This window comes from Acinonyx jubatus, chromosome A2, assembly GCF_027475565.1.
Source record: "Acinonyx jubatus isolate Ajub_Pintada_27869175 chromosome A2, VMU_Ajub_asm_v1.0, whole genome shotgun sequence".
Taxonomy (NCBI): Eukaryota; Metazoa; Chordata; class Mammalia; order Carnivora; family Felidae; genus Acinonyx; species Acinonyx jubatus.
The window spans coordinates 72,089,533-72,103,882 of NC_069383.1; the positions used below are offsets into that span (position 1 = coordinate 72,089,533).

At 36.4% G+C, this 14,350-nt stretch overlaps 1 protein-coding gene across 8 annotated transcripts in view; it reads left to right on the top strand.

The window, feature by feature from the left end:
• FAM133B (family with sequence similarity 133 member B) overlaps window positions 1–14,350 on the top strand; it is a 47,102-nt gene that overhangs the window by 20,694 nt on the left and 12,058 nt on the right. For all 8 annotated transcript variants that reach the window (XR_008296835.1, XM_053218459.1, XM_053218460.1 and 5 more), the window contains 7 exons: window positions 6,896–6,993; window positions 8,812–8,890; window positions 9,776–9,850; window positions 9,958–9,990; window positions 10,425–10,487; window positions 11,056–11,148; window positions 12,454–12,504. Coding sequence is in view for 7 of the 8 variants with exons in the window: in XM_053218461.1 (XP_053074436.1) it covers window positions 6,896–6,993; window positions 8,812–8,890; window positions 9,776–9,850; window positions 9,958–9,990; window positions 10,425–10,487; window positions 11,056–11,148; window positions 12,454–12,504 (492 nt within the window). In the remaining variant the exon portion in view is untranslated. The remainder of the gene's footprint in view (window positions 1–6,895; window positions 6,994–8,811; window positions 8,891–9,775; window positions 9,851–9,957; window positions 9,991–10,424; window positions 10,488–11,055; window positions 11,149–12,453; window positions 12,505–14,350) is intronic.

Below are 14,350 nucleotides of genomic sequence, written 5' to 3' on the forward strand. Positions count from 1 at the left end.
GCCCATTTCTTAACTGAGTTATGTGTTTTGGGGTGTTGAGTTTGATAAGTTCTTTATAGATTTTGGATACTAACCCTTTATCAGATATGTCATTTGCAATTATCTTCTCCAGTTCTGTAGGCTGCCTTTTACTTTTGTTGATTGTTTCCTTCCCTGTGCAAAAGCTTTTTATCTTGATGAAGTCCCAGTAGTTCATGCTTGCTTTTGTTTTCCTTGCCTCCTGGGACAGTGTGTCTTGTAAGAAGTTGCTACAGCCAAGGTCAGAGAAGTTGCTGCCTGTATTCTTCTCTAGGATTTTGATTGTTTCATGTCACACATTTGAATTTATTTTTGTGTATGCTGTAGGAAAGTGGTCCAGGTTTATTCTGTATGTTCTGTGTGGTGATGTCCAGCACCATTTGTTGATTCTTTCCAACTTTTTCAAAAATAGTTGACCATAGATGGAACTGTTTAAACTGGGACCAAAACTTGGGTCATTTGGTACTTAGTTCAGTATATCATAACTTATAGGGTTTTTTTTTAAATGTTTGTTTGTTTATTTGTTTTGAGAGAGAGAGCACACACATGAGCGGGGGATGGGCAAAGAGAGGGGAGAGAGAGAATCCCAAGCAGGCTCCATGCCCAGTGTGGAGCCTGGTGCAGGGCTTGATCCTACAACTGCGACACCACAACCCCAGCTGAAATCAAGAGTTCAGTGGACTGAGCCACCCAGCACCCCATTATAATTCTTGGTTTTAAATAAAATGAATGTTTGCCTCTGAAAATAATGGCATGTTTTTCTTCATACATTGATGGTAAATTCATAGTTCTAAAGATGATAGAATTGCTTTCTAAAAAAGCCATAAAGTCCAGGTTGAAAGTTTTGGTGTTGTTTTTGTTGTTTTTTAAAGACTTACTCTGGGGTGCCTGGCTGGCTCAGTCAGTAGAGCATGAGACTCTTGATCTCAGGGTTGTAAGTTTGACCCCACGTTGGGTGTAGAGATGACTTAAAAATAAAATCTTAAAAAAAATAGATTTTTCAGAGCGGTTTTGAATTCACAGCAAAATTGAGCCGTAAGTGCAGAGAGTTCCCATATATTCCATGTGCACAGTTACGCACAGCCTCCCCCTACTTGCAACCCTGCTCTGAAGGGCGTTGTTATAGTTGATGAACCTATCTGGCCACATCATTTTCACCTGAAGTCCGAACTTTACATTAGGGTTCGTTCTAGGTATTGTACATTCTTGAACAGTTATTTTTTTAACTGAACATTTTAGTTCTCAAGATTTATGAAGAGCTGTTAAATTCATAATGGCCACCCTTTGTCCTCGTTGTTTTCCAGAAGTTTCATGTTCTTTTTGGTTACTTTGTGCCCTTTAAAACAGATGTATCCTCTAGATAAAAATAGGTAATCAAAGTAACAAATGAAGTTCTGCACATTTTGTTCTCACATTGCTCTTTTCAGTACCTGCCCACTTACCTATTCCTTCAGTTTGATTTGCTATCCTGAATTTCAAAAGCAAATTGCTTTGTTACCAAACTCATGCAGCAGTTTGGAGCCACAGACAATTCTAGTTATATATGAATACAAGTATTTGATTTGTAAGGTCACAGCATTTAATGTGATTAAGTCATAGTGAGACAGTTTGAGAAATTGCACAATTTCTGTGTTTTAACTGGTGCCTAACCACCCAGCCCCTTAATGTTAAGAACATTGTTTTTAACACTGCTGCATAATAAGCAAAAAGGCTTTATCTTTGTAAAATTAATTTTTTTGTTTTAAAAGCCTTTCTGTTCATAGTAAAAAGAAGCACTGTTGCTTATTGATTATGAGCACAGACCATCAAGTGTTTTTGCAAGGAGCCTGGCATATAAGATGTCTTTAATAAATATTGCTATTTTTAAAAAAGTTTTATTTGTTTTGAGAGTGCTCACATGAGCAGGGGAAGGGCAGAGAGAGAGGGAGAGAGAAAATCCCAAGCAGGCTCCCTGCTGTCAGCTCAGAGCCCCCCAATGAGGGGCTTATGACCTGAGCTGAGATCAAGACCTGGATGCTTGAGAAACTGAGCCACCCAGGTGCCCTTTGCTGTTTTTTAAAATAAATATTACTGTTATAGTTGAAATAAATAATTGAGATATTTGGAGTGTACTTAAGCGAACTAAGGATAGTGTTTATAATCAAAAGCTTATGTTAAGCGTATTACATAGACAATGATAGCTCTTGTAATTGTATCATAAGTTGTCTGTGATTAATAGTCTTAGGATGTGAATATACTACTTTACTATTTAATTTTCCTCTGAAAAGTAAACCGTAAGACAGACTGTATGTACTTGAGGGAAGCAATTTCACAGTAGACATAACATAAAAATGTTAATGTACTTTTAAGATACATGCAAGTATATTTGAAGACTGTAAAACATGGTGAATGTGTTACGATTTTTTTTAAGTAGGCTGTATGCCTAAAGTGGGGCTTGAACTCATGACCTCGAGATTAAGAGTCACATGCTCTACTGACTGAACTGGTCAAGCGCCCCCCAATTTTTTTTAATTAAAGTGATAAGTTGTGACTGTACTGTTTGTGAATTTTTATTTGAAAACAGTTCAGCTCTTGGAATTGGAGTGGCAGTATTGTGAGTGAATTTTTCTCATTTTGTTTACCTTTATTATTATGATAATGTTTGTGTGTAGTTTTTTTGATTTTTTTCATTTATAAAGGTAATGAATTGGTTTTTTTCAACGTTTATTTATTTTTGGGACAGAGAGAGACAGAGCATGAACGGGGGAGGGTCAGAGAGAGGGAGACACAGAATCGGAAGCAGGCTCCAGGCTCCGAGCCATTAGCCCAGAGCCTGACGCGGGGCTCGAACTCACGGACCGCGAGATCGTGACCTGGCTGAAGTCGGACGCTTAACCGACTGCACCACCCAGGCGCCCCATGAATTGTTGTTTTTAAAAAATTTTTCCAGGGTATGAAATGATGAAAGTGGACATCTGCCTTTACATTTTGATGCATATAGATATTTTATCGATTTATTATGTTTTATTCATTTTTTTGGTAGAGAGAGACAGAGCATGAGCAGGGGAAGGGTAGAGAGAGGCAGATATAGAATCTGAAGCAGGCTCCAGAGTCTGAGCTGTCAGCACGGAGCCTGACACAGAGCTCGAACTCACGAACCCCAAGATGATGACTTTGGCTGAAGTCGGATGCTTAAACTGACTGAGCCACCCAGGCCCCCTAAAGCATCTAGATTTTTAAAAAATCTATAGTTGTTCATTAAAATGGCATCTTATATTTTGGCCACCTGCTTTTGCTTCACATTTAGGAAATCTCAGACATCTTTCCATATCAGAAACTATAGATCTCTCTTTTTATGGCTACATAGTATTTCATTTTGAAGGTATATTTTAATATATAATTAATGAATCTCAATTTGATGGCTCTTTGGGTGTTTTCAGTTTTCCCTATTTTAGTAATTTAGTTTTGAACATCCTTGTATATATTTGCATTCTTTGGAAATAAACAGTTTGTACAGTTTTAAACTTAAGATATTTTACTGGTAAGTGCTACTAAAATTATGACATGGGACCAAAGAAATGGGAAGGTGATAGATATCTCCTGTTTTAAAAATGATGAACTTAGCTTTGCACATATATTTGCTTCTGGTTATTAGGATTGTCAGTGTCATTATTTGGGCCACAGTTCCTCTATTGCAGCTTCCGTTGGCTGTCATATTTCCACATGAACTACATGAACTGAGTGAAATTCTCAGCAGAGGCAGTTGATTGAAATACTCAAAGACATAACAGTTGATGTAAAGAATGTCACTATATGCCTCTCTCTTGAGTTGGATTTGATATTCACATCTAGCCCTGATTCTGTAAACATGCCTGACATTAGGAGTTCTAGCATTAATTCCTGCATGGAAGAAAATTATGTTAATGGACTTTTTCATCCCATGTAATTAATTAGGCAGTATCCGGTTGAATGGGACTAGTTCTCAGTTTGTACTGTTTATAGTAGTTTTATGTTGTTTGATCTGCCAGAGAAATCTGGAAATAATATAACTCATACTTGTTTTGAGGGTGGGAAATGTTGGTTATTTTCAAGGGTTTTGTTAAATAAAATGCAACAAATACATTCTTTCACTTCTTTTGGAATATTAAGTCTTAAGTTTAAGGCCTTAAAATCAATGTTGATAATAGTCATTTTTGACCAGAATTCTTTTTGTTTAAACAGTGGAAGAGTTTTTATAAATGATTGTTGACTTGGATTAAATTTGGAAAACCAAATATGAGGATCAAGGAGTTGAGACTAATTTAAAGACCAAATTTTATATATGTAGCACAGTTAATTTTAATAAAACAGTATCTCTTTGCTAGATAGTGTCATTAATAAAGAAACCTGCTTTATTTTGTCTGGATATGTTTTTTTTTTTAAGTATCTAAAAATGTGTTTTTTCTGTCATAGTAAGTTCAGTATAGACAGCAGAATTTGATTTTTGTAGAGTTCCTTATTGTGTAAAAATAAACATAACATAAAGTTCATTGTCTTAGCCATTTTTAAGTGTTTGTCAGTGGCATTAATATATTCACAGTGTTGTACAAGTGTCACCACTGTCCATTTCCAGAACTATTTTTTTAAAGTTTATTTAGAGAGGGGGGGGCACACATGTGTGTGGGGAGGAAAGGGGCAGAGAGACTCCCAAGCAAGTTCCATGCTGTCAGAACAGAGCCTGACTCAGGGTTCAAACCTATGAACCATAAGGTCATGCATGACCTGAGCCGAAATTTGACCCAGATGTGCAACTGACTGAGCCACCCAGTTGCCCCCTCCAGAACTTTTTCAGCATCCCAGATAAGAAACTTTGTACTCGTTAAAGAGTAATTCTCAGTCATTTGTTCCCCTTCAGCCCCTGGAAACCTTTTTACTTTCTATCTCTATCCATAATTTGTTTATTCTGGATACCTCTTATAAGTTGAATCATACAGTATTTGGCCTTTTATATCTGGATTATTTCACTTAGCATGTTTCCACGGTTCATCCATATTGTAGCATGTTTAAGAATTTCATTCTTATGCAAGGTGGCATCTTGCATTGATGCATCTTGATTTGCATTTTCTTTGCATTTGCATCGTGATTTGCATTAATGGATTGTCAGTGTCTTTGGTTGGGACAGTGACTAGGGAGTTGAACATCTCTTCATGTGCTATTGGACATTTGAATATCTTCTTTAGAGAAATGTTTATATAAGTCCTTTGTACATTTTTTAATTGGGTTGTTAGAGTTTTTTGCTGTTGAGTTGTATGATTTCTTTAGGCATTCTGGGTATTAATTCCTTGTCAGATCTGTGAGTTGCAAATACTTTCTCCCATTCTGTGGATTGTCTTTTCATTCTTGATAGTGTTCTTTGATACACAGATTTTTTTTTTTAAGTTTATTTATTTTGAGAGAGAAAGCAAGAGCACAAGCAAAGGAGGGGCAGAGAGAGAGGGAGACACAGAATCTGAAGCAGACTCCAGGCTCTGAGCTGTCAGTACAGAGGCCGGTGCAGGGCTCCAACTCACAAACTGTGAGATCATGACCTGAACCAAAGTCAGATGCTTAACCGACTGGCCACCCAGGCACCCCAATAAACAGATATTTTAATGTTGGTGAAGTCCTGCTGTTTTTTTTTCTTTTGTTGTCTGTCCATAATTTAATATTTGACGTTACCAATTGGCAAGTAAAATTGCCATCAGTATGGCATAGTATTTCCTGAGATAAAAGATATAGTAGAATAAGTGATGAATTTAAAGTTCGATCTTTGGGACACCTGGGTGACTCAGTTGGTTAAGCATCTGACTCTTGATATCCACTCAGGTCATGATCTCGCTCTCCTGGGATGGAGCCCCACATCAGGCTCCCCACTGGGCATGGAGCCTACTTGGTAGTCTCTATTCCTTCCCCCCTCTCTCTGCCCCTCCCCCACTCTCACTCTCTGCCCCTCCCCCGCTCCGTCTCTCCTCTCTCAAAATAAATACACTTAAAAAAAATAAAGTTAGATCTTTAATTATTTTGCAACCAAGTTTCTTAATTTGCCAGTAAGCATAGTGTTACCATCTCATGGGATTATTGGGCTTTAGGAGAAAACATAAAATCATCTTACAGTAAGAAAGAGGTATCATTATTATTTTTATTAAATCTCTAGTTTAAAAAAAAAGGTGGGGGGCGCCTGGGTGGCTCAGTTGGTTAAGCGTCTGACTTCAGCTCAGGTCATGATCTCACAGTCTGTGAGTTCTGTGAGTTTGAGCCCCACATCGGGCTCTGTGCTGACAGCTCAGAGCCTGGAGCCTGCTTCGGATTCTGTGTCTCCCTCTCTCTCTGACCCTCCCTCCGTTCGTGCTCTGTCTCGAAAAAATAAATAAACGTTAAAAAAGTTAAAAAAAAAAAAAAAGGTGGGGTGACACCCTGGGTGGCTCATTCAGTTAAGTGTCTGACTTCGGCTCCTGTCATGATCTCGCGATTGTGAGTTCGAGTCCGACATTAGGCTCTGTGCTGACAGCTCAGAGCCTAGAGCCTGCTTCAGATTCTCTGTCTCCCTCTCTCTCTGACCCTCCCCCTTTCGCACTGTGTCTCTCTCTTTCTCTCCCTCTCTTTCAGAAATAAATAAGTATTTAAAAAAATTTTTTTTTAATTTTAAATCTCTGGTAAAAAAAATTTTTTTTCTATGTAATAGTGATATGATTCATCTCCTGAACTTGTGAGACTTAATAGAGTATTAATTTTTTTTGTAATGAAAAATTTGGTAGATTATTCATGCTTAGTTGGACATAGTATGCATTTATAATAAAAATTGCTTGGTGAGTAAGTGAACATTTGCATTTTTGATGTTTTTTTTTTTTTTAATTGAGCTAATTTTTGTTCTTTCCTCAAGGCCTATATGAACCCAATAGCAATGGCCAGATCCAGGGGTCCAATCCAGTCTTCAGGGCCAACAATCCAAGATTATCTGAATCGACCAAGGCCTACCTGGTATTTGTGTAACAATTTAACCATTTATAAGATTTTCATAGATTTTTTAAAGGTTACTGTTACAGTTTTAATTGATTGCAAAGCAACTGTCAGATACATAATTTTTTGAAGTGATATTCATTGGTGCTTTCTTTTCAATGTACGAAATACACGCATCATGCATGAGCATAGAACAAATACTTGAGAATCCATCACCCTGTGTAGCTAAAGAGCTAGCAGTTAACCTTTCATATCAATCTCTTCTCTATCCCCTAAAAGAGACCTTAAGCTTGCAGTTTTAAGCTATTTAAAATGGTAGGTTTGACTAATCTCACCCTTCATTGAAGTGTAAGTAGGTGTTAGGAAGGATAATGTTAAGCCATGTTTCTATTCTTACCTGATGGCTTTTCAATAAGTTGAATTTCCCATTAAAAAATTTTTGTTTTAAATTGTTTTTTGGGTTTTTATTTGCCCTCATTGAGTAACTCTGATTATTTGTAAATAAAGCATCACAGCACTGGCCTTACTTTTTTTTTAGTATGTCTTATTATTAAATATCAGACTCCTGAGAACTTATGACAAGTTTCAGAGTTGTTAGCTTCATAATGCTTGTAAGTGCCCCTAAAAGCTGGATAACTATAGTTGAAAGTTTTGCTTATATGTAACAAGGACTCTTCCTTTGAGTTAAAGAGAAAGTAAGCCACGTCTACCTCTTAGAGTTTTCATGAATGCTGTTGTTGACTGTTGCAGCATACCAGAAAATTATCCCAAAACAAAATACATTTTACCTTCAAAATTGGTGAGAAGAAATGAACTTTAAGGGGAGTGCTCGAGAAAGTATATTATGTGTGTATTAGAGTCCCCCAAGATAGCCCTTCAGTTGTGTAATTTGCTAGAAGGACTCCCAGATAGTTGTACTCTTGGGTAAGACTTATTACACTGAAAGAGTACCAGCCACAATCAGCAAAGAGAAAAGTTGCATGGGGTGAAGTCCAGGGGAGATTGGGCTCAGGCTTCCAAGGCTTCTTCCTATATAGTCACATGGAATGTGCTTAACCCCCACAGCAATGAGTTGTGTTAACATACATGAAATGTTGCCAACCAGGGGAGTTCATTAGAGACTCAGTGTGCCCAGGGTTTTTACCGGGGACTAGTCAGCCTCTCCCTATCAGATCCCAAAATTCCAGACTCCCTGAAGTACAGGTTCAGCCTAAGCAGTAGTATTTGTACAGATAGGCACAGTGAGCCACTCTTAACGGAATGGTAAGGAGCCTTCAAAATCCAAGTTCCCAGATGCCAGCCAAGGCCAAACTTGTAAGCAGGCCATTCTGAGAATTAGCAATCAGGCATATTGTACCAACTCTTCTGTGCAGTATGAGAGGTGCATTGTAAAATAGATGTTTAATTAAAAAATTTAGTAGTTTAAATAGACCTTAGCTCTCCCTAACACTGAAACTATCAGCTTTGGGACCCTAGGCAGATTTCTTACCTGCCTCAAGCTTTGCTTCGTATCTGTAAAATTGGTGTAATAATACTGTGTTTTCTCACAGGATTGTTGTAAGGATTAAAGGAAAATGTATTGAAAACAGTGCTCAAACGTTTGGTGTATTAGCTCTTGTAATCCATGTTTGGGAAAGGAATAATCAGTGTTATCTGAAAGACTGTGTTAATGATAATTGGCTTATAAGGGTATGAACAAAGAACTTTAAAATGTGTCAACACTGGAATGGAAGTTTATTAGGATACTAATATTTTTTTATTTACAAAATTTTGGTTTTGTTTGTAAGTATTCATCTCTAATTTGAATTGCTTGAAAACTTATGTGTCTATTTTATTAAGGGAAGAAGTGAAAGAACAACTAGAGAAGAAAAAGAAAGGCTCCAAGGCATTGGCTGAATTTGAAGAAAAAATGAATGAGGTTTGTAAATAGTACCTGTTTGAAAAAATAGACACATATGTTTTCTTAAAAGAAATATGACATTGGGGCGCCTGGGTGGCACAGTCGGTTGAGCATCTGACTTCGGCTCAGGTCATGGTCTCATGGTCTGTGAGTTCGAGCCCCACATCGGGCTCTGTGCTGACAGCTCAGAGCCTGGAGCCTGCCTCGGATTCTGTGTCTCTCTCTCTCTCTGCCCCTCCCCCTGCTCATGCTCTGTCTCTCTCTGTCAAAAATAAAATAAAACATTAAAAACAGAAAAAAAAGAAATATGAAATAATTTTTTAACAAATCAGGGGTCAGGCATGCTTTTTAGGTTTAAGGGCACTCTGTACATTGAATACAGGTTTGTATATAAACGCACGATTTCTTTAAAATAAAAAGAGCAAAAAAATTAAAAAGTGGAAAATCATCTTACAGTAATTTAGGTCATCTGGGTTTTTCCCTTTATCTTCCCCTGCCCCCATGGCCCCATATTACTCTGAGTTTTCCATGATGTTTGCCTGTTTTGGTCATAAACATGTATGTAGTATTTCAGGTACAATATAGATTAATTCAGTTTTTACTGTCTGGAAAGAGAATCTCTTTTTTTTTTTTGAAAAAAGTTGTCAGCTTCAGTGATAATACGTACTCCTCTTCTCAATACGCACTGGAGAGCTCCCACTCTTTAATATCCCCCTTAATAAAGAGCTTTTAGAGGATTCTTTGGTGACAGGGTTCTGGCACCTGGAATACCTTTTCCCTGTTCTTAGAGGCTGAGATGGTGGGAGGTAATAGAGGATAGAGGGAAGGAAGTAGTAGCTGTCTATATCAGGTGTGTTAGAAGGGGATAGATAGCCTTTGATGTTGTTCATAACCTTTTTGCAGAACTGGAAGAAAGAACTAGAAAAACACAGGGAGAAATTATTAAGTGGAAGTGAGAGCTCATCCAAAAAAAAGCAGGTAAGAGTTTAATGTTGTTTTTAATATCACAGTTGGGTGTACTACTATCAGTATAATATTAAAAACTCACATCAGCTTATTTAGATTTGTACTTTGTTTGTTTTTAGAGAAAGAAAAAAGAAAAGAAGAAATCTGGTAGGGTGAGCAAAAGTTTTCCATTTTTCTAAATGTTACGATTAAGAGCTTACAAGAAAAGTAAGATAATTTATACAACCTGTATGCTGACTGTCAATGAGTCAAGGAGCCTGGAGGTCCTTTGGTAGATATGGGTGGTTTTGTTCTATTAGCAATATAAAGAAAGGCACCACCCGCCTTATAACCTAGTAACTCCTCTGTTGCTATCAGGGAGGGAAAGGGGAAAATTGACTACCATTGCCATATCTGTTACTTTGTTGAGGCTTGTGTGTGTGTGTGTAAGGGCGTATGACATTTCACTTTTTAATGTTTAAGTCTTCAGAATAATACAACATCTGTTTCTCAGCCACTAGATTGATTTTTGTTAAGTATTTGAAAGACTTAGTAATAAAAAAATTCCTGCATCTCACAAGCTTTAATTGTTTTGTGCTTGGTCAAGTATTCATCTTCTTCTTCATCAAGCTCTGATTCTTCCAGCAGTTCTTCGGATTCTGAAGATGAGGTAAGGTTTGCCTGTGATGGCTCATGAAATAATAATCTCTAATTTATTTAATGACAAGAGGAAATCCATTATGTAATATTTTAGAAATGTTGACTTGCAGGTTTTGGTTAATTATCCATAACTGAGAGCACTGACAGGAACGAACAGCTAGATACTTAAATATTAACATATTTTTTTTTATATTCCTAAATTTATCTTATTCACTTAAAAATATCAGAGAAGAAATACAGTTTAAAAATCTAAAATGCTATCTGACTAGAAGCTAGAGGGTACGTGTGACTCAAATTACTTGACTTTTTTTTTATAAAACAGGAAGGTTAGTATAAGTTATACTTTACACAATTATTAAGGGGGTGCTTGGTTGGCTCATTCGGTAGAGTATGTGACTCTTGATCTCAGGCTCAGGAGCTCAAGCCCCACGTTGGGCATAAAGTTTACTTTAAAAATACTGTTAGGTAAAACATGTATTTACAACTTGGTTCTTTCATGGATAAAGTTTTTATATTAATAAAATGCATCAATTATATTTTTGAAACAAAGCAAATGTTTGTAAAAATGTTTTATATAGGATAAAAAACAAGGAAAAAGAAAAAAGAAAAAGAAGAATCGTTCACATAAATCTTCTGAAAGCTCCATGTCAGAAACTGAATCGGACAGTAAGGTAAAATTACTTAAATTAGCAGCATTTTGGATAGCAAACCACATTTAATTAGCTTCTTTTAAGTCATCCTATCTTAAATTGCTCTCAGTTTGGAAATGAGATACTATTTTTTTGTACTTTGATGGTCTGTGCCATTTAATTGATATACTTAATATCTTACATATGGTTTTCAGTTGTTCTCTAAGTACTTCCACATATGTCTCCATCTCTCAACATTTCCATGATAACTTTATGATAAATGTGACAGATACTATTTTTTCCATTTTCATAAAGAAGTCAGAGTTTAGAGAAAAAAACATACTGTACTATCTGGTCCAGTATCCTATTCCTAAATCTGCTCTGTACTGTCCAGAATTGTGAAACATAATTGGCATTGGCTCTCAGACATTTGTGATAATAAGGAATACATGCAAGTTGTAATAAAAGTGTAGATTCCTGGGCCTCATCTCCAGAGAGTATGATTCAGTAAATCTGATTAGGCTCAGAAGTCTACATTTTTAATAGATGTTCTCTATGATTCTGATATAGGGGTGTCCTCAGACCACAATTTGACAAACACTAACCTAGGGTCTCAGAAAAACAAAACAACTGTCTGGTTTTGTGGCAGATCTCTACTAGTCCTAGTGTCGTTTCTTTTGACAAAATTCCTGGCATCTAGAAAGTAGTCAGTGAACACTGGTTTTCTTTTTGTCTTTTAAGGCTGAAGACTCAGTCTCATGATAATGATAGCTAATATTTGTCCAAGTGCCTCCTCTGTGTTAGGCATAGTTGTAAGCACTTGACATTTTAACTCAATCCTCATCCACTTTTTGGATAAGGAAGGCTCAGGGAGGTTAATGGCTAGAACTGAAACAATCAAAAGAAAGAAATTCTAGCCTCTCCTCCTTACAAGGAGAGTAGGAAAATGAGATTGGTGGACGTCCACAGTCAGTGTGAATTAGAATTCCCATGCATATGACCACCACGGGCAAAAATAGGCAGATGGCATTAAGTCTTATTTTTTAAATAAACTAGGTGGTTATTATAGATAATCTGTTAGATTATTATTTTGAGGTATACCTAGGTTTGATATGTAGCTAGATAAATGAAGAATGCCCATTTCCTTACAAGCACATATATACACAACATAACGTTCCTCCTACATTTTCAGAATAAAATTCTGGCATTGAAGTAAACTTTTTCCAGTTTATATAATAAATTGAGTGAATCATAGAGCAAATCACTGTTTTGGTATTTTTGTCCTTATACTATTATGCTGTATCTTTTAAATTTAAAATTGATATATATATATGTTTGTATGTTTAGGATAGTTTAAAAAAGAAAAAGAAGTCAAAGGATGCAACTGAGAAAGACAAGGTAATTATAATTTTACATTGCCTTTAGTCTGTAATACAATACTTCATTTACTTCAAAAAATTGACAATATGTTCTCCCTTTTAACTTAAAGAGATTTATTTATTTTGTTTTTATAGCATTTCTCGCAGATTTAAGGAAATCATTTATTGAATTCATTATTGAAGGTTAAAAGATCAGAAAAGTATTCCTGCAGAATTTGAATTTGTACAGATTATTGTCTCAGATTAAAAATTCAAAATGATGGAGATTAAATATTTCCTTTGTTTCTTCAAGTCATTTTATTTTATTTATTTTTTAAATGTTTATATTTTGAGAAAGGCAGAGTGTGAGTGGGGGAGGGGCAGAGAGAGAGAGAGGAAGACAGGATTGGAAGCTAGCTTTGCACTAACAAGCGTGGAGCCTGCTTGGGATTCTCTGGCGCGCACTTGTGTGCTGCATCTCTCTCTCTCTCTCTCTCTCTCTCTCTCTCTCTCTCTCTCTCTCGCCCTCTCCCCCCCTCTCCCTCTCTCCCTCTCTCCCTCTCTCTCCCTCTCTCTCCCTCTCCTTCTCCCTCTCCCTCCCTCCCTCCTTCCATCACTCTCTCCCACTCTTCCTCCCTCCCCCGCCTCTCCCCTGCTCACATTCTGTCTCTTTTTCTCTCAAAATAAATACATAAACTTTTTTTAAAAAGTTAAAAAAAAAAGACTTTTTATTACAGAACCTGAAGTTCTGTTTCAAATTGAATACATCGTAGATAAGTTTTGAAAAACCTTTTTACTACTATAGATATTTTATTTTTATTTATACTTAACTATAAATAATGCAAGTTTATTCCTGTGTTTCTGATGTACGATTAAAAATCTTTTTCTGGTTCTTAGTAATAAAAACCTAAAGGAAGCAGTTACTAATGAAAGAAAACTACAGACCAGTGTCATTATATTTTATTCAGTCTTTTTAAACATATTTTTTAAATTGGGGTGTAATTCACATAATATGCTATTAAACATTGTAAAATTACAATTTGGAGGAATATTGTGTATATACAGTGTTGTGCAATGACCACCTCTGTAGTTTAAAAACGTTTTCATTACCCCCTCAAAAACAACCCATACTCATTAACTAATTACCATTCTCCCTTTCCCCCTTCCCCTAGTAACTTCTGTTCTGCTTTCCATCTCTAGATTTATATATTCTGGATATATCTTTGTTCTATTCTGTGTTGTGTTTTGTTTTGTTTTGTTGAATCAAAAGTGGAACTTCATGGGCACCTGGCTGGCTCAGTTAGTAGAGCTTGTGACTCTTGATCTTGGGGTTGTAGGCTTGAGCTCCATGTTGGGTGTAGAGATTACTTAAAAATAAAATCTTTTTTAAAAAAAAGTAGGAACTTTAATAAGTGTATCACTTGTATTTACATTAAAATAACTGGAATTTATTAGAAACAGTCCTTGCTATTTACAAATTGAATGTATAAGACAAATTATCCTTTGTATTTGTTTTCTGTTTGTTTACAAATTCAATAGTATTACACTTTGGAAAGCCAGTTACTTTTTGTTAACTTTGATACAAATATAAGGTAGCATTAACATAGCATATTCTACAGATTTAAGGACAGGTAAAACTTAGCATTAAACCCTCAAACACTGCTTCTTCTCCTACATTTTTTGGAGTAAAACACTGATATTCTTTTGTAGACTGTTCAGCTTAGGCCTGATTTTTTAGTGAGAACCACTCAAGCAAGTAGGTGATTTCAGTTCCACATGGAAGAGCTTCAACAGAAGCTTTCAGGCAGCACCAAGGGCTGGGTGTGCCAAACCCCTGCCAGCTGTGCTGGTCACTGGGGCTACAGCTGGTAGCTTGTAGTGAAGTC